The 14,724-nt window shown below is 38.4% G+C and overlaps 1 protein-coding gene across 1 annotated transcript in view; it reads left to right on the top strand.

Annotated features, from left to right (window-relative positions):
* Nucleotides 1-7,692, top strand: part of crim1 (cysteine rich transmembrane BMP regulator 1 (chordin-like)) — a 132,336-nt gene extending 124,644 nt beyond the window's left edge. The window contains exons 15-17 of the mRNA XM_079832987.1: nucleotides 456-572; nucleotides 3,271-3,458; nucleotides 4,274-7,692. Of these exons, the coding sequence (XP_079689113.1) occupies nucleotides 456-572; nucleotides 3,271-3,458; nucleotides 4,274-4,450 (482 nt within the window). The 3' untranslated portion in view covers nucleotides 4,451-7,692. The remainder of the gene's footprint in view (nucleotides 1-455; nucleotides 573-3,270; nucleotides 3,459-4,273) is intronic.
* Nucleotides 7,693-14,724: the final 7,032 nt, after the last annotated feature.

The raw sequence follows: 14,724 nt of genomic DNA, 5'->3' as shown, positions 1-14,724 counted from the left end.
ACCCCATTCTTGTTTGTTCTGAGTGGGCACTTCTCAACTCCTCTTAATGTAGTTAAGATTTGTATTATGTGTGTGTGTGTGGGCATGTTTTTGTGAAATATCAGGACACACGTGTATAATGACATGGGTATGACATAGGTATTACAAAAAGAGGGTGAAATATGAGGACGTTCCCCATGTCTTCACTTTTCAAAATGCTTATAAATCATACAGAATGAGGTTTTTTTTCACAGAAAGTCTCCGGTGATGGGTAGGTTTAGGGGCAGGGGCAGTGTAAGGGGATAGAAAATACGGTTTGTACGGTATAAAAACCATTACGCCTATGGAATGTCCTCACATTTCACAAAAACAAACGTGTGTGTGTGTGTGTGTGTGTGTGTGTGTTTCTCTGTAACACAGTCTTCTCTCTTTGTTTCTTTCTTTGTGTGCTCATGTCTCTGTTGTTCTAATTACAGAGAGTTACGCTCCCACAAACGTGCCCATCGAGAAGACAGACCAACGAGGAGACAAGCAAAGACATCAACCAGCCTGGCCGACTCATAGCGAAAACGAAATAATGCCACAGTTCAGAGGTTCGTATGAGAGTGCAAAATTAGATATAGACAGCAAATCTTTGTCTTTGTTCGATACTCAAAAAAATACACACAGCACAACCAGTGTAGTCTGATTCATGAGCAAATGAGCCAATTATTTTTGTGAATTGTTCAAAATGACGTGATTTATCCGACAGTCTTAACTAGGGTTGGGTATCGTTTGTTTGTTTTTGGTGGAACGAGGTGGATGAGATTAAAGAATGGCTTTTTAATTATTTATTTTTTTTATTATTTAAATTGAACAATTTATTACAAGTTTAAAGTATACTTTAATATATAAATATAAATAAATACAAAACACAATTTACTTAACAAATTCACAGTAAAACTAAAGCCACCTAACCCAACTACACAAGCATTATTTAACTCTAAATAACAGTTACAGTAATAACAGCAGTAGGGCCCTATTTTAACGATCTGAAACGCAAGTGTCAACGCGCGAAGCGCAAGTAACTTTGTGGGCGGGTCTCGGCGCTGTTGCTATTTTCCCGGCGGGATAAATGGCTCTTGCGCCCGGCGCAAATCTAAAATGGGTTGGTCTGAAGTAGCTTCATTATTCATAGGTGTGGTTTGGGCGTAACGTGAATAAACCAATCCGAGCGTCATCCAACATTCCCTTTAAAAGCAGGTGCGCAAGTTCCATTATGGATTGCTATTATTATGGCGTATTTACCAGGCGCACGCCAGGAGCGGTTCACAGCCGAGGAGACTGATGCTCTTGTAAGAGCAGTGAAAGACAGAGAAGTGAAGTTGTAATGTTGTACATTATGGTAAAGGTGATTTCACAGTCTTTTTTTTTTCAGTCTTTCAGTTTTTTCAGTTTTTCAGTCGATTTTTTTTCCTGGTTCTTGACGGACAAACCAATTTGTCAGATGTCCTTATATACATATATGTCTTGCCACTATTGGGCAAACAGGTCTTATCCTTAATTATTACAATTAGCCTGAATCATTTGTAAGCTAGATTTATGCCTATTTTTTCACATCTTCGTGGCACACCACAATGATTTCCGTCATCTCATGTGTTAATATTTTTTTAGTGTAACAATTTATGATTTGCAAAAATAACTGTTTCATCTGTGTAGGTTACATGAGCAAAGTGTATGCGCGTTGTGCAGAATGTGCACGCTATACATTATGGTCAAGCATGCGCCCTTAAAATAGCATAATGAACAACGCGCAACGCGCCACTGACTTTAGACTAGGTTTTTTCTGGTCAGTGGCGCAATTGTTTAATGGAACAGCAAAATAGCACCAGGGATTGTTTGCGCCGGAACACGCCTCCTTTTTTGCGCTGAACCGCCCAGGGAGCGCAAGTTCATTCACTAGTTTAGCGACGTGATTCTGTGGAGGGAAAAGCGCGCTTTGCGCGGGTGCAAAATAGGAATGACACATGCGTCGGTGTACAAAGTCAATTGCGCTGGGTGCAAGATAGGGCCCGTAGTCTGTATTCTTGGTATGATACAAACCAGCTTCGTTCAGATTCAGTCCGGTACATACCAGTTATATAGATGGCACGGGTTTCAATTCATAATGCAATGTGTATCTCAGAGTTGTCTCAAGGGGTGCTATTGCTAGCTTTAGTGTAAACGGTCTTCTTCTATGGTCAATATTTCTGGTTCAATCTGGTTGTAGTTTTGAAGAGAATCTTGTTTAAAAAGTTACTTAGCTATACAGTAGTTAAGCTGTTTTACTTAAGATACTCAGTTACAGACCTAAGTTTAACTCTTTTCCCACCTTTGATGGAATTTTCCGTCATTTATGAAACAACACTTCCCCGCCATTGACTGAATTTTTCATCAATCCATGTTCTCACTGTTATACAGTAGGGTTAGTAGGCGCTATTACGGATCTTCTGTAAGAGTACAGAATCTCCAACAAAGGTAAAAAAGAAGCAGAAACAAGCAATAGAACTCAATCTACTCCATCTATGTTTTGATTATCGGTCTGAATCCGACCCAGACAAAGCCTTTGACAAAAACAGCTTTTTGTTCAAATTATGAAACTTACCCACATTCAACTGTTGATAAAAAAGAATGCATGAATCTAGAATAAAATGGTTCTTTTTTTTTAAAGGCAGAGGCTCTGTTCTTTCTTTTGATATATTGTATGTTCATACCACAAAATATTCTGGGGGCAATGAAATTTCTTTGTGAAAATTATAAAAAAGGCTGGTGCTGGCTGGGCCACTTTTTTTTTTTTAAATGCAGGGAAAGAGTTAAGTTTACAGAGTAACTAACTATGTTGTCTCCTAATTTCATTCTTTTGAACGGTTTCATGTACTTGTGCTATGGAATTTGCAAGAATTCTGTGACTTTTTAAGTAATTTCAATCTAACGTCCCTGTCAAGAGTTTCACAAAGCTGGCTGTTTGTTTCTTTTGATTTTCTCCGATAGCAATCTGTAATTTCTTCTTGATTTCCCGTGTTTCTTTAGTTAAGGCTGATGTGAGTGGGAGTCTGTCTATCGAGACTCTGGCATTTGCCTTAATTGCTGATATGGATGTCTGACATTACCAGCTTTTACAATCAAGCCATATTTGCATTTCACATGGCATTATTTGCATTTCATATGGATTGATTTCTGAATTGTTCTACATCCCCCTAGTGAGTCGATGCTTAATGAGTCACTGCTGACAGGTGCCAAATATGCTAACAGGTGCATTGTGGGTTGTTTCAGGTGACTTCGGAAGTCTGCAGATGCCCTACCTAGATGGAAAGACGCCAATGCGCAGCGAGGATGCTGGTCTGCACTGGGCCTGGGTGGCACTGCCTATCCTAATGATGATGCTCACTATCGCCACCCTGCTGTTGGTCAACCAGCGGAAGCAGTGGATTCCTATGCCTTGCTACCGCACACCCAATAAGGTGCATTGGCTATTCATCACAGTTCACTACATGGATACAATCACAGTTTGACTTAGAGTACTAAACAGTTTGAAGGTTTATATAGGCCTTATGGAGTGAGAGAATTGTAGATATATCCTTAGTTTTTTAGTCTTAGTTTAGTATTATTTATGTACTATTATAGTATATTTTAATATTTTAAATGAGCTTTTATATTTAAATTTTAAGAATTTATTGAAATTTTACCATGAGTTTTAGTAATTTTGTGCTTTTGTCATTTTACTTTTTTAATACTTTAGTTTTGTGTGTGTGTGCGTGCGTCGTGCGTGCATGCGTGTGTGTATTATATTTCATTATTCAAAAAAATATTTATTTTATGTATTTGTTTTTTCTTCCCAACTTTATTTCCATTCCCAAAATGTTGCTTGAGGCTGGAATACACTACATGACTTTCAGATTTTCAGTGTTTGGTAATCTGAATAAATCACATACACTACGTGACTGAGGATCTCACACTACCAGACTTTCAAGTAGAAAACAACAAACTCACACAGAAACATGTGCCTCGTTGCTATAGGCAAAGGAAAATAATGTGTTCTAAAATCGGCATGTTTGATATCCTCCAACTGGATGGAATCATAAAAATTTGAGTCTGCGCCCATCATACACCAAGCAATTTTCTATCAAATCTGTCATCTAGCGTCAAATGCATGAGACTGCAAATCTGGGCAAAAGTCATGCAGTGTATTCCAACCGTAAGTTCCATATGTATGAGAAAATTGTATTTGTGGTCCAAGACTCACTTTGTTCTTTGTCCTGTCATATCTGCTGTATAGACCACGTGTCTCAATAACCAGCTGGTGTATGTGGACTGCCAGAAGGGGACGAAGGTCCAGGTGGACAGCTCCCAACGCATGCTCCGCATTGCGGATCCCGACTCAAGATACAGTGGTTACTACAGCATGCAGAAACACAACAACCTGCAAGCTGACAACTTCTACCAGACCGCGTGAGAAACAGGAGAGAGAGCGAGAGAGAGTGAGTGAACGAGAAAGAGAGAGACTGAGCCCGTGTTCAGCTGCCAAACCTTTGCGGCACATGGACACCTACTATAAAATTGTAGAGATGGACAAAGCCACCAAACCAAGTGGGCAGAGAAGAGACCCTGATGCAGAATAACAAATATAATAGTCACATAAGTCACTCCAGGCAAATCGAAAAAATATATCACACGTCGACACCCAAAAGTCTCACCAGGAAATGGAAGCCACACCTATGTAAGCGAACCATTACGTAGTGTGAGTGTTAAATTGGAGAGGACTCTTCCAGAATATTTTTGTGAATCAAAGGTATGATTGGTGAGCATCTTTTTGTGTGAGCGTGAGATTTTGTGGATGTTCAGGCACAAGTTGAAGGTAATCGTGAAGTCAAATGTACATCTTTGGGATTAGGACAACTGGGATGTTTTTTGTTTGTTTGTTTTCAACAATATTTTTCCTGCATTCCTACTTTTTTGTTGGAAAAGAGAGAAATTATTTTAGGAGTGATAATTTTTTGACACAAGTGCTTGTGTGAACACTTATCGCTGAACCAAAGCTTCTCTGTCTGCGGTACCTGATGCGTCTAGATGCGGCGAGAGGCCGAGGAGGGACATCCACTTCTCAGAGACAGAGGAGACGCTGGACTTTCTATGGAGCACAGCAAAGAGATGGGTAGAGGTAAAAAAAAAAAGAGGGAAAATCAGGCAAAAGAAAAAAATCTGTTGTTGTTGCAACAGATGCTTTTTTTGTAGGAAATGCTACTGTAAGATTTCCCCAGTGCTGTGGGTGAGTTTGGCCATTGTTTTTTTTTCTCTTTTACTCTTTTAAAGACAAAAGGAGGAAAACAGAGTAAGCTGCTCTGTGGACATGAGTTCTTCCTGTTAATGGATGTGTGGGGTCTCTATGTTGTAATTCTGCCTACATGTATGAGCATTTTCTCATTTAATCATACAAACACCATTTGCTCTTTCTCCCACAACTTAGGGCAAAATGACACTCCTAGAAAATATATATTTTCCTGAAACGAATCTGAGGATTGTGTCACGAGATGCAAGAACATAGAGATAGTGGTTTTGGATTTGAGGCTATGCTTTACAAGTGCCGCTTTTTTTTTGCTTTGATTCTGTAAACCTCATTTTGTAGGAATGAAAACCTGTAGTGAGGATCGTTCACGTCTTTTAAGAAACATTTACCAAGAAAACATAGAATCAAATGGCCTTATTCCTAAAAATGCGAGCAGAGCGGATTTTTTCTGTAAATCATCTGTAAAATCATTAACGGTAACGCTTTAGAATACAGCCTGCATAGTACTGCATAAGTTAAACAAATTCACAGCGTACCTTTCAGTAATTATACTGTACCTATAAAGTATGTATGTGTAGGTATTGGGGAACAGTATGTAAAGTTTGGGGAATAAAGGGGTAACAACCAGGAAAATTAACAAATTATTTATAGGGTACAACGGCGCACTGTGGTAAAAGGCGCATTTGACTTAATTCATTCATTCATTTGACTTAAATCTCTTTTAGACCACTAGATAAACAAAAAAATCAACTTAGCACTTTTCTTAACAACCGCTTTTGATGATCCTTGATCCTATCTGCAGTATAGACCACGTGTCTCAATAACCAGCTGGTGTATGTGGACTGCCAGAAGGGGACGAAGTTAATTGTTAATTTTCCTGGTTGTTATTCCCCAAACTTTACATATTGTTCCCTTATACCTACACATACATACTTTATAAGTACACTATAATTACCAAAAGGTACGCTGTACATTCATTTACTTGCGCAGTACTTTGCAGACTGTATTCTAAAGCATTACCAAACATTCTTGAGTACGTTTCAAAAATGAAGTCATGTTTGTGTAAATTGTTCAACAAAACCCCTCTTACACCATTTTATATTTGAGATGTAAGCGGAAAAATGACGAATACACAAAAAAATGTAATTGGATGGCAATTTACCTAAGAGTGACATAAATACTGCTAGTTCTGTGAATATTTTACACGAAAAAGTTGTAAATCGTCGACGCTCGATATACAAACGAACGGTTTCACAAAAGATTCTGAACTGTCAGCAGTTTACATACGAATGGACATGTGAATGACTGCTAAATACTAGTATTTCTGCAAACTATTTACACAATTCTAAGTTACCAAAAATGTATGAAGGATTTTTTTTTTTGCAAACATTGATACACACTCCGAATCACAAGTTGTTTCAAAGATTCACAAAGCAGTGTATTTCTATTCTCATGGCAGAGCTACTAAATTGTCTGAAAACTATGTATGAATTATCTTACAAATGATTGATCAATACAATACTGGTAGTTCTAAGAAGAATTTACACAAAAAGTTGCAAATTGTCGACAATTTATGGTTCTACGAATGATTTTACACGAAACAACAAAAATTTGAAAAGAAAATTGCCAGTGTTTTATGAATGAGGTCCAAGGAATCTGATCAAATGATTTTTGGTAGGGGTTTTGAGACAAACGTATACTGTTTTTGGATAAATGTTTTCCATTTTCTTTATTTGTACTGTTCACGAAACTGCCTCCTTTTCTGGAAGCTTCGAAACATTACTGAAGCACCTTTGTGTTCTGGTTTTCTAGCTGAGAACAAATTTGGCTTAATAAATCCAAAGCTATTATAGGAACATTTATGTACATATTAATGCTAGAATGAAAAGACCTGAAATATTACGTGAGTATATATGTATGTGTGTATGTATATGTGTTTGCGCATGTACGTATGAGTGCGCGCACACAAACGCGCATGTACGCACACATGACTTCTCCTCATCTGTACGGTTCTTAGTTCATTTTCCTAATGAATGTATTTATGATTGAGCAAAACGAGAGATTTATATAATGGCAAACTGATGAGGACAGGCATTCCACTGCCTTTCTTGTTTGGCGTTTGTTTGGTGGAAAATAAGCACAGATGATGATGATACAGAAAGAAAGACAAACATCTCATTCTATTCTTATTTTTGTGTGATTGTTTTTCCCCCTCCTGTTTTCTCGTAGAGCTTTGCTCAGTTGAACGTTTTGGGGCCCATGAGAGTCACTCTGGCTTTGACAGGTCCGATTTGAAAATCCGATTATTTGGCTTATTCAGCTCAAAATCATTTTTGTAGTGTGAAATATAAAATCACAAGAAATCTAATTTTCACACAGTGTGGGCAGCCAATTTTATAGATCAAATTTGGAAAAAATAAAAAATAATTTGTTTGCGGTGTGAACAAAGCCTTTGTTTCTGTAAGTGAAGCAGTGTCATTGTGATCTGACAGCTGAACGATGAAGCTCTAGTTTCATTGTTTCCTGTCATGAGTCCCTTCAGGTGTCAGAACTACTGGAATGTTTGATGGACATAAGCTGTTGAAGTGAGGGGGCGGGGCGAGGGGAGGGGCAGTGGGAGGGAGAGTGGGCGGGGCTGTTGATTTGTGATGGTTTGTCTTGGTTGTATCTTTATCTTTATGTGATATTGTTTGTAGAGCTATACAACTTGGCACTTTTGTAATAGAGACAGAAAAGTAACCTATGTGTTTCTTTCTTGTTTTGGTTTGTTTTCTAACTAATCTTTTTAATAGAATCGAGTTGCCCTTCTTTTTTACTTTTTCTAAGCCCTTGTGGGACCCTGTGCAGCGATAATCGTGAATCTCACGAAAATACTTCCAAATCACATTTCACCCCTAAATCAAATGCAAAGATAGAGAGAGAGAGAAATGTTTTTTTTAATAAAGAAAATGAAGCCTGTTTTGCATTGTGATATTATTTTTATGGCATTTTTTTTAAACCAGAAAGCAGTGCAGCAAATACTGGCATGAAATATTTTACTTTATTAATATATAAATAATATTTCATCAATTTTTCTCATTACAGGAATAGGAAATACATTTTCTGATAGAAAATGTGCAAATTCCGTCATTCATTTCTCCCCCTAATGTCGTTCCAAACACATAAGACTTTCGTTTATCTTTCGTTCATCTTCTTCACACAAATGAAGATATTTTTGATGAAATCTGAGAGCTTTCTGTCCCTCCATTGACAGCTACGCAACTGACACTTTCAAGCCACAGAAAGGTAGTAAAGACATCATAAAAGTAAACAATGTGACTCCAGTGGTTTAACCTACATTTTATGAAGAGACGCGGGTGTTTTAAGCAACAAAAAACAACATAATTTACCACTTTATTTACAAAATATTCATCTCTGACGCGCGTTTGCACAATGTCTGCTCTAGCGTCAACACAACACGCACGTGTCGCGGTGCTCTTGTGAACGCGTATTGCAGATTCATATTTTGTAAAGGTTAGATTGGGTCACAAGGATTACTTTTATGATGTCTTTTACCTTTCTGGGGCTTGAAAGTGGTAGTTGCGTAGCTGTCAATGGAGGGACAGAAAGCTCTCAGATTTCATTAAAAAGATCTTCATTTATGTTCCAAAGATGAACGAAATTGTTACAATTTTGGAATGACCTGAGGGTGAGTAATTAAGGACAGAATTTAATTTTAAACCCTTTAATTGCCATGAAAATAATGTCCCAATGCAAAAAAAAGAAAGAAAAAAAAAGTAGTTTGTGGTTTTATTTTCTTTTTTTCTTTTTTTTTGATGTTGGGCTTAAATATGACCCAGATATGTCTCCCAATGATACGTTTGTTTCAGAACTTTAACATTCAATCCTGTAATAAATATTTAGCCATGTGTTCACAATATAATTCACTTTAAGAGTTTTAACTCACAAACAAGCACTTGCTCTTGATGATTTAAGGCTAAATAGATCTGGACCTTCACTCCTGTTTATTCTTTACCACGTTTCTGTTTTGTGGAAGTGAAACAATTGATTGGTAGTCCTGTCTTTCAGTCACGGCCAATCAAAAAGCATCAGAGAGATGGTAAACAAGAGTTATTAATGGATCGCTGGAGAGAGCATTGCTCTGGAGGACCCAACCACCTTTACAAAAATAAACTCAACAGCTTTTCAGCAAGATGGCATCCATATTTAATGAGCAATGTGAAATCTGTGCATAGCCCACTTTCAAGTTGAAATGCAATTTCCACACACTAAACAACATTTCCTCCTCATTGCCTCTGAACACACTGTGCTTGAGTTCATGGATGAAAACTGACGAACACCAATGACTAGATTTGATTCGGGCAGACCTGCACATTTATTTGGGTCTTAAAGGGTGGAGTCTTTCTTTTTCTTTTTTTTTGTGCATTCTCTAAGTATTGTTGTAAATACTTGAGTGTCACTCGCCAAAACTTACAAAAAAAATTGAATAAAAAAATGCAAAAAAGGTTTTGAGAGAGTAAGAATTAGAGATGTAATATATTGTCTATGACCTTAATAATTTATTGTTGAGCAGAAAAACTGAACTTAGCGGAAGATGCAGCTCAAATCACAAATGTTTGCTTTGTGCCGATCTCTCAAAGAGCGTTTCAGAGTTCATAGAGTGTCCATTTGTTCTTTTTTTCCCGTGGGCTCTTTGGAGAGTACACAATTCTTCATTTTTTAAAAGGATGCTAAGCAAGTTTATTTGTTCCAAGAAATTGAAGCCCAGGAAGCTTCTAGAAATGTGTCCCTGTGTCCCCTCCCCACCCTCTCATTCTTTCTTTCTACATGAAATATCAACCCTTCTAGAGTTTGTATACTACTGGTGTTTAATGTTCATGTAAAAAAAATAAAAAATACTGTCAACATGGGTCATGAAACTGCAGATTTATAAAAAGGGTAGATGAAAAGTTGACTCAGAATTCCTGTAGCACAGCAGATTTTTTTTCCAGTTTCTTGTATTATTTTGTTTCTTTGCAGCACAATAAATACTTTTTAAACAATTGAGTCGTCATGTTTTTATGAAGACGCACAGTTGTGTTTTATGATCTGTGCATTGTATTGTATACTAGACAGCTTTTGTTATATATATTGCATGTTAGTTTTTATTTAGTACTGTCCTGAATAAGATATTTTACATAAAATATGTTTACATACAGTATAGTCCACAAGACTTAAAAAAGAAAATAGCTGAATATATATAAATGACCCTGTTCAAACGTTTATGAACCATTGATTCTTAATTCCGTGTATCTTTACCTCGATGATCCACGACTGTTTTTGTGATGGTTATTCTTGAGTCACTTGTTTGTCCGGGTTGTTGTCCTGAGCAGTTAAACTGCCCAATGTTCTTCATAATTAATGCATTGTGTTTCCTTCTGGAGCATCAGTGAATGTTTGAATCTTTTTAATAGTTGTGTTTGAGTCCCTCAATTGTCCTCAGTGTGAAAAGATGGATCTCAAAATCATACAGTCACTGCTGGAGAGGAAAAAAACAAGTTTTCTGAATAGCAATGAGCGATTTGTGAAAGACTCAATTCTCAAAAAGTCTAATCTTTTTTCAGTGAATTTGTTGGTACTGTCTAATAATTTATTCTCCAGACAGATCTGATCCTTGAATAAGCTACGGATGCAACCAACCCAGCTAACAGGGAACCTTCTCCATACTTTTGTTAACATTCTGGCGAGGTTCTCTCAAAGTTATGAGCAAACATTTTTCCAGGAGTCTAACGTTAATAGAACGTGTTTAAAAGTTATCTGGTATTTAATAATGTTTTCAAAACATTAGCATAAAAAGGTTAGGCCTATTTATACATTGTTCATGTAAGTTTTTTTGACATTCATTAAAAAAAAAAAATTCAATGATAATACTTAAAAATGGCTATGCCTATGTTGACATCACTTTATGTTGATAAAAAAAAGTGAATAGTAATGCAAAAGTTTAGGTTTCATATAAACAGAAAATGTAACATCTGAAATCTGATTGGATTCATTCGGATTGACGAAAATTAGTGCAAAATAGTGAATCAATCCACTGGTTTGTTTACCTCATAAAACTATCGCATGGATTCAGAAGACTTGGAAAATAACACACAACTGCTTCTATTATATGTCTGCGTGCTTTTTAAGTTTGACAGCTCAAACTCAACGTTGTTTTTCACTGAAGAAAGGGTTTGAATATACAGCGGGTGAGTAAAAGATGACAGAATTTTCCTTTAACACCTTTAATAAAACATTAACATGCATCAAACATGTTCATGCTTGTTACGGCCAGCTCGTTTTCGACCGTACATAAAGGATACAAGTACACTGAATGACTTGCAAGTTTTTATTACTCTTCAATATTCAGATAAATTAATATAACAAAGTCTAGGGTTCAAAATCAAAGGGGAAAAATCATAATCCCAATGGGGAAGAGAAAAGGTGGGTATGGGTTGTAAACAAAAGGTATCTCCAAAAATGACTTCTCCAGAGGGTGTCAATCCCCTGGACGAAGCAAAGTAGAATGGTGAAGGCCAAGGCTTTATCCTCTCCTTCATTAGGTGGAAAATAGGGAACAGGTGTGTACACTCTCCTGCGCTCTCATTAACATAGCGCCCCCAGCAGGCGAACAAGTGGAACGCAGGGTCGTAACACCTCCCTCCTCAAAAAAGATTCGACCACGAATCTAAACAACAAAGAAAAGACAGTTAAAACACTTCCAAGAACAAATACAAAGAAAAGTTCTGGGGATCCAGAGAAACGTCGTCTTTTCAAATCTTCAACACCTCTGGGCCCTAGAGATGCAAAGGAAAAAAAAGAACAGGCAACGCAGAAATGTTACGCTCTAGAAAGTGTGTCAGCGATAACGTTATCTTTTCCCCGGATGTGTTGAATCTCAAGATGGAAAGGTTGTAAAATTAGACTCCATCGCATAAGTCGCTGATTTCGATTCCTCATCCGATTTAAGAAGACCAAAGGATTGTGATCCGTATAAATGACAATCGGTGCAGCAATTGACCCTAGATATACCTCAAAATGTTGTACGGCCAACACTAGGGCAAGAGCTTCCTTCTCAATAGTGGAATAAACCTGTTGATGCCGATTAAATTTCTTTGAAAAGTAACTTACGGGATGTGGAACCCGGTTCAAATCCTCCTGCAAGAGAACAGCGCCCGCACCGCAAGCACTCGCATCAATTGCAAGACTAAAAGACTTCTCAAAATTTGGAGCTGTTAAAACAGGGGCACATGCCAGCAAAGCCTTACAATTTTCGAAAGCCTGCTGACATGTCTCAGACCACTGAAAAGAGAACTTCGGACTCAATAAATCGGTGAGAGGCGAGACTACACTGGCAAAATTTTCACAAAAGCTCCGATAATATCCCACCATGCCGAGGAATCGTCGCAATTCACGACGAGTGGTGGGAACTGGAAAGTTACAAATGGCTTCTACCTTGGTCTCAATGGGCTTTACACAACCATTTCCCACTACCTTGCCCAAATAGGTAACGGTTGCCTTCGCAAACTCAGACTTGGCGAGATTAACCGTGAGATTAGCCTTTTCTAAACGAGAAAAGAGTTCCTTAATCTGGTTAAGATGCTCAAACCAGGAGGAACTATACAGCACGACGTCGTCAAGATATGCCTCACATCCTGACATTCCATACAGTATACGGTTTACGAGTCGCTGGAACGTCGCGGGTGCATTTCGAACTCCGAAAGGCATCACCGTATACTGCAGGAAGGCATCAGGCGTAACGAAGGCAGATAATTCCTTCGCGCGACTAGTCAAGGGCACCTGCCAATACCCCTTTAAGAGGTCGAATTTGCTGACGTATCGGGCAGAGCCAACATGATCGACGCAGTCATCAATTCGAGGTAAAGGGAAACAGTCCGGCTTTGTCACAGAGTTAAGTTTTCGATAATCTGTGCAGAATCGATATGAGCCATCAGGTTTATTTACTAAAACACAAGGGGAACTCCATGAACTGAAACTAGATTCAGCCAGATTATGAGCAAGCAGATAGTTCACCTCTTGTTTCAGCAAATCTCTTTTAAGAGGATTGACTCGATAGGCGTTCTGTTTAAATGGACATGAGGTTCCTACGTCGATATCATGTTCGATGACAGAAGTGCGACCGGGAACGTCAAGGAAAAGAGAGGGAAATGACATCACCAACTCAGTGACATCACTTCTCTCTTTCTCAGTCAAATAAGAAAGATGAGAGGACAGGTTAAGAAGAATCTCAGAGTTTTTAAATCGCCCGTCGACCTTTTCTCGAGAAAGGAAACTCTCATCCTCATCAGCATTCTCTAAAGAATCCCCACTCGTGCTGTGAAAGAGAGGAGACGATTCTGAAAAAGAGTCACAAGAGTTTACCACATTAACAGTAACGGAACGAACAGGAGCTGTATACAATTTCAACAGGTTACTGTGACAAACTTGTACTTTTTTCCTCCGGTCAGGAGTATTCAACAGATAGTTATTATCGGAAAGACGTTTAGCTACACTGTAGGGGCCTGAAAATTTAGCCTGAAATGGGTTGGCAGGTAGAGGCAGCAAAGCCAATACTTGATCACCCACCTGAAACTCCCTCAGCTTAGCTTTTCTGTCAAAATGTTGTTGCATTTTTATTTGAGATTTACTCAACTTCTTTTTAGCGAGAGCTCGTGCCTCATACAATCTACGCCGGAATCCACTCACATAATCTGAAATATTTTCAGAAGGTTTAGACGTTCGCCACTCATCAGCTAACACAGCCGTAGGTCCTCGCACTACATGTCCGAACACTAATTCATTTGGGCTAAACCCAAGACTTTCTTGGATTACCTCACGTATCGCTAATAACATCCATGGCAGACCTTCTTCCCAATCCGCATCGAGTTCCACACAATATGACCTCAAAAGGGACTTCAGAGTTTGGTGAAACCTCTCAAGAACTCCTTGACTCTGCGGATGATAGGCACTGGAAATATTGTGGTTTACTCGAAGTTGACGCAGGGCTTTTGAGAACTGTTTTGACATGAAGTTCGAACCCTGATCGGACTGAATAACTTTGGGAATTCCAAAGGTCGACATGAAATTAGTGAGGGCCTTCAAGACAGATTTAGTAGTGATGGACCTTAGCGGATAAGCAGAAGGATAACGAGTAGTCTGGCACATGACGGTTAAAAGGTATTGGTGACCAGTCTTAGAACGGGGCAAAGGACCAACACAGTCAACTATCAAATGCTCGAAAGGTGTGGAGACGACAGAAATAGGCTGCAATGGAGCAACAGGTACTTTTTGATTTGGCTTACCGGTGATCTGGCATGTATGACAAGATCGAATATGTTTTGCCACATCTCGTTTTACCTTAGGCCAATAGAACTGTCGCAAAACTCGATCATACGTTTTACGAACTCCGGTATGACCAGCAAGTC

Source organism: Gobio gobio (assembly GCF_949357685.1).
Source record: "Gobio gobio genome assembly, chromosome: 13".
Taxonomy (NCBI): Eukaryota; Metazoa; Chordata; class Actinopteri; order Cypriniformes; family Gobionidae; genus Gobio; species Gobio gobio.
The sequence above is the reverse complement of the archived record's forward strand: the minus strand, read 5'-3'. Positions and strand labels throughout refer to the sequence as shown.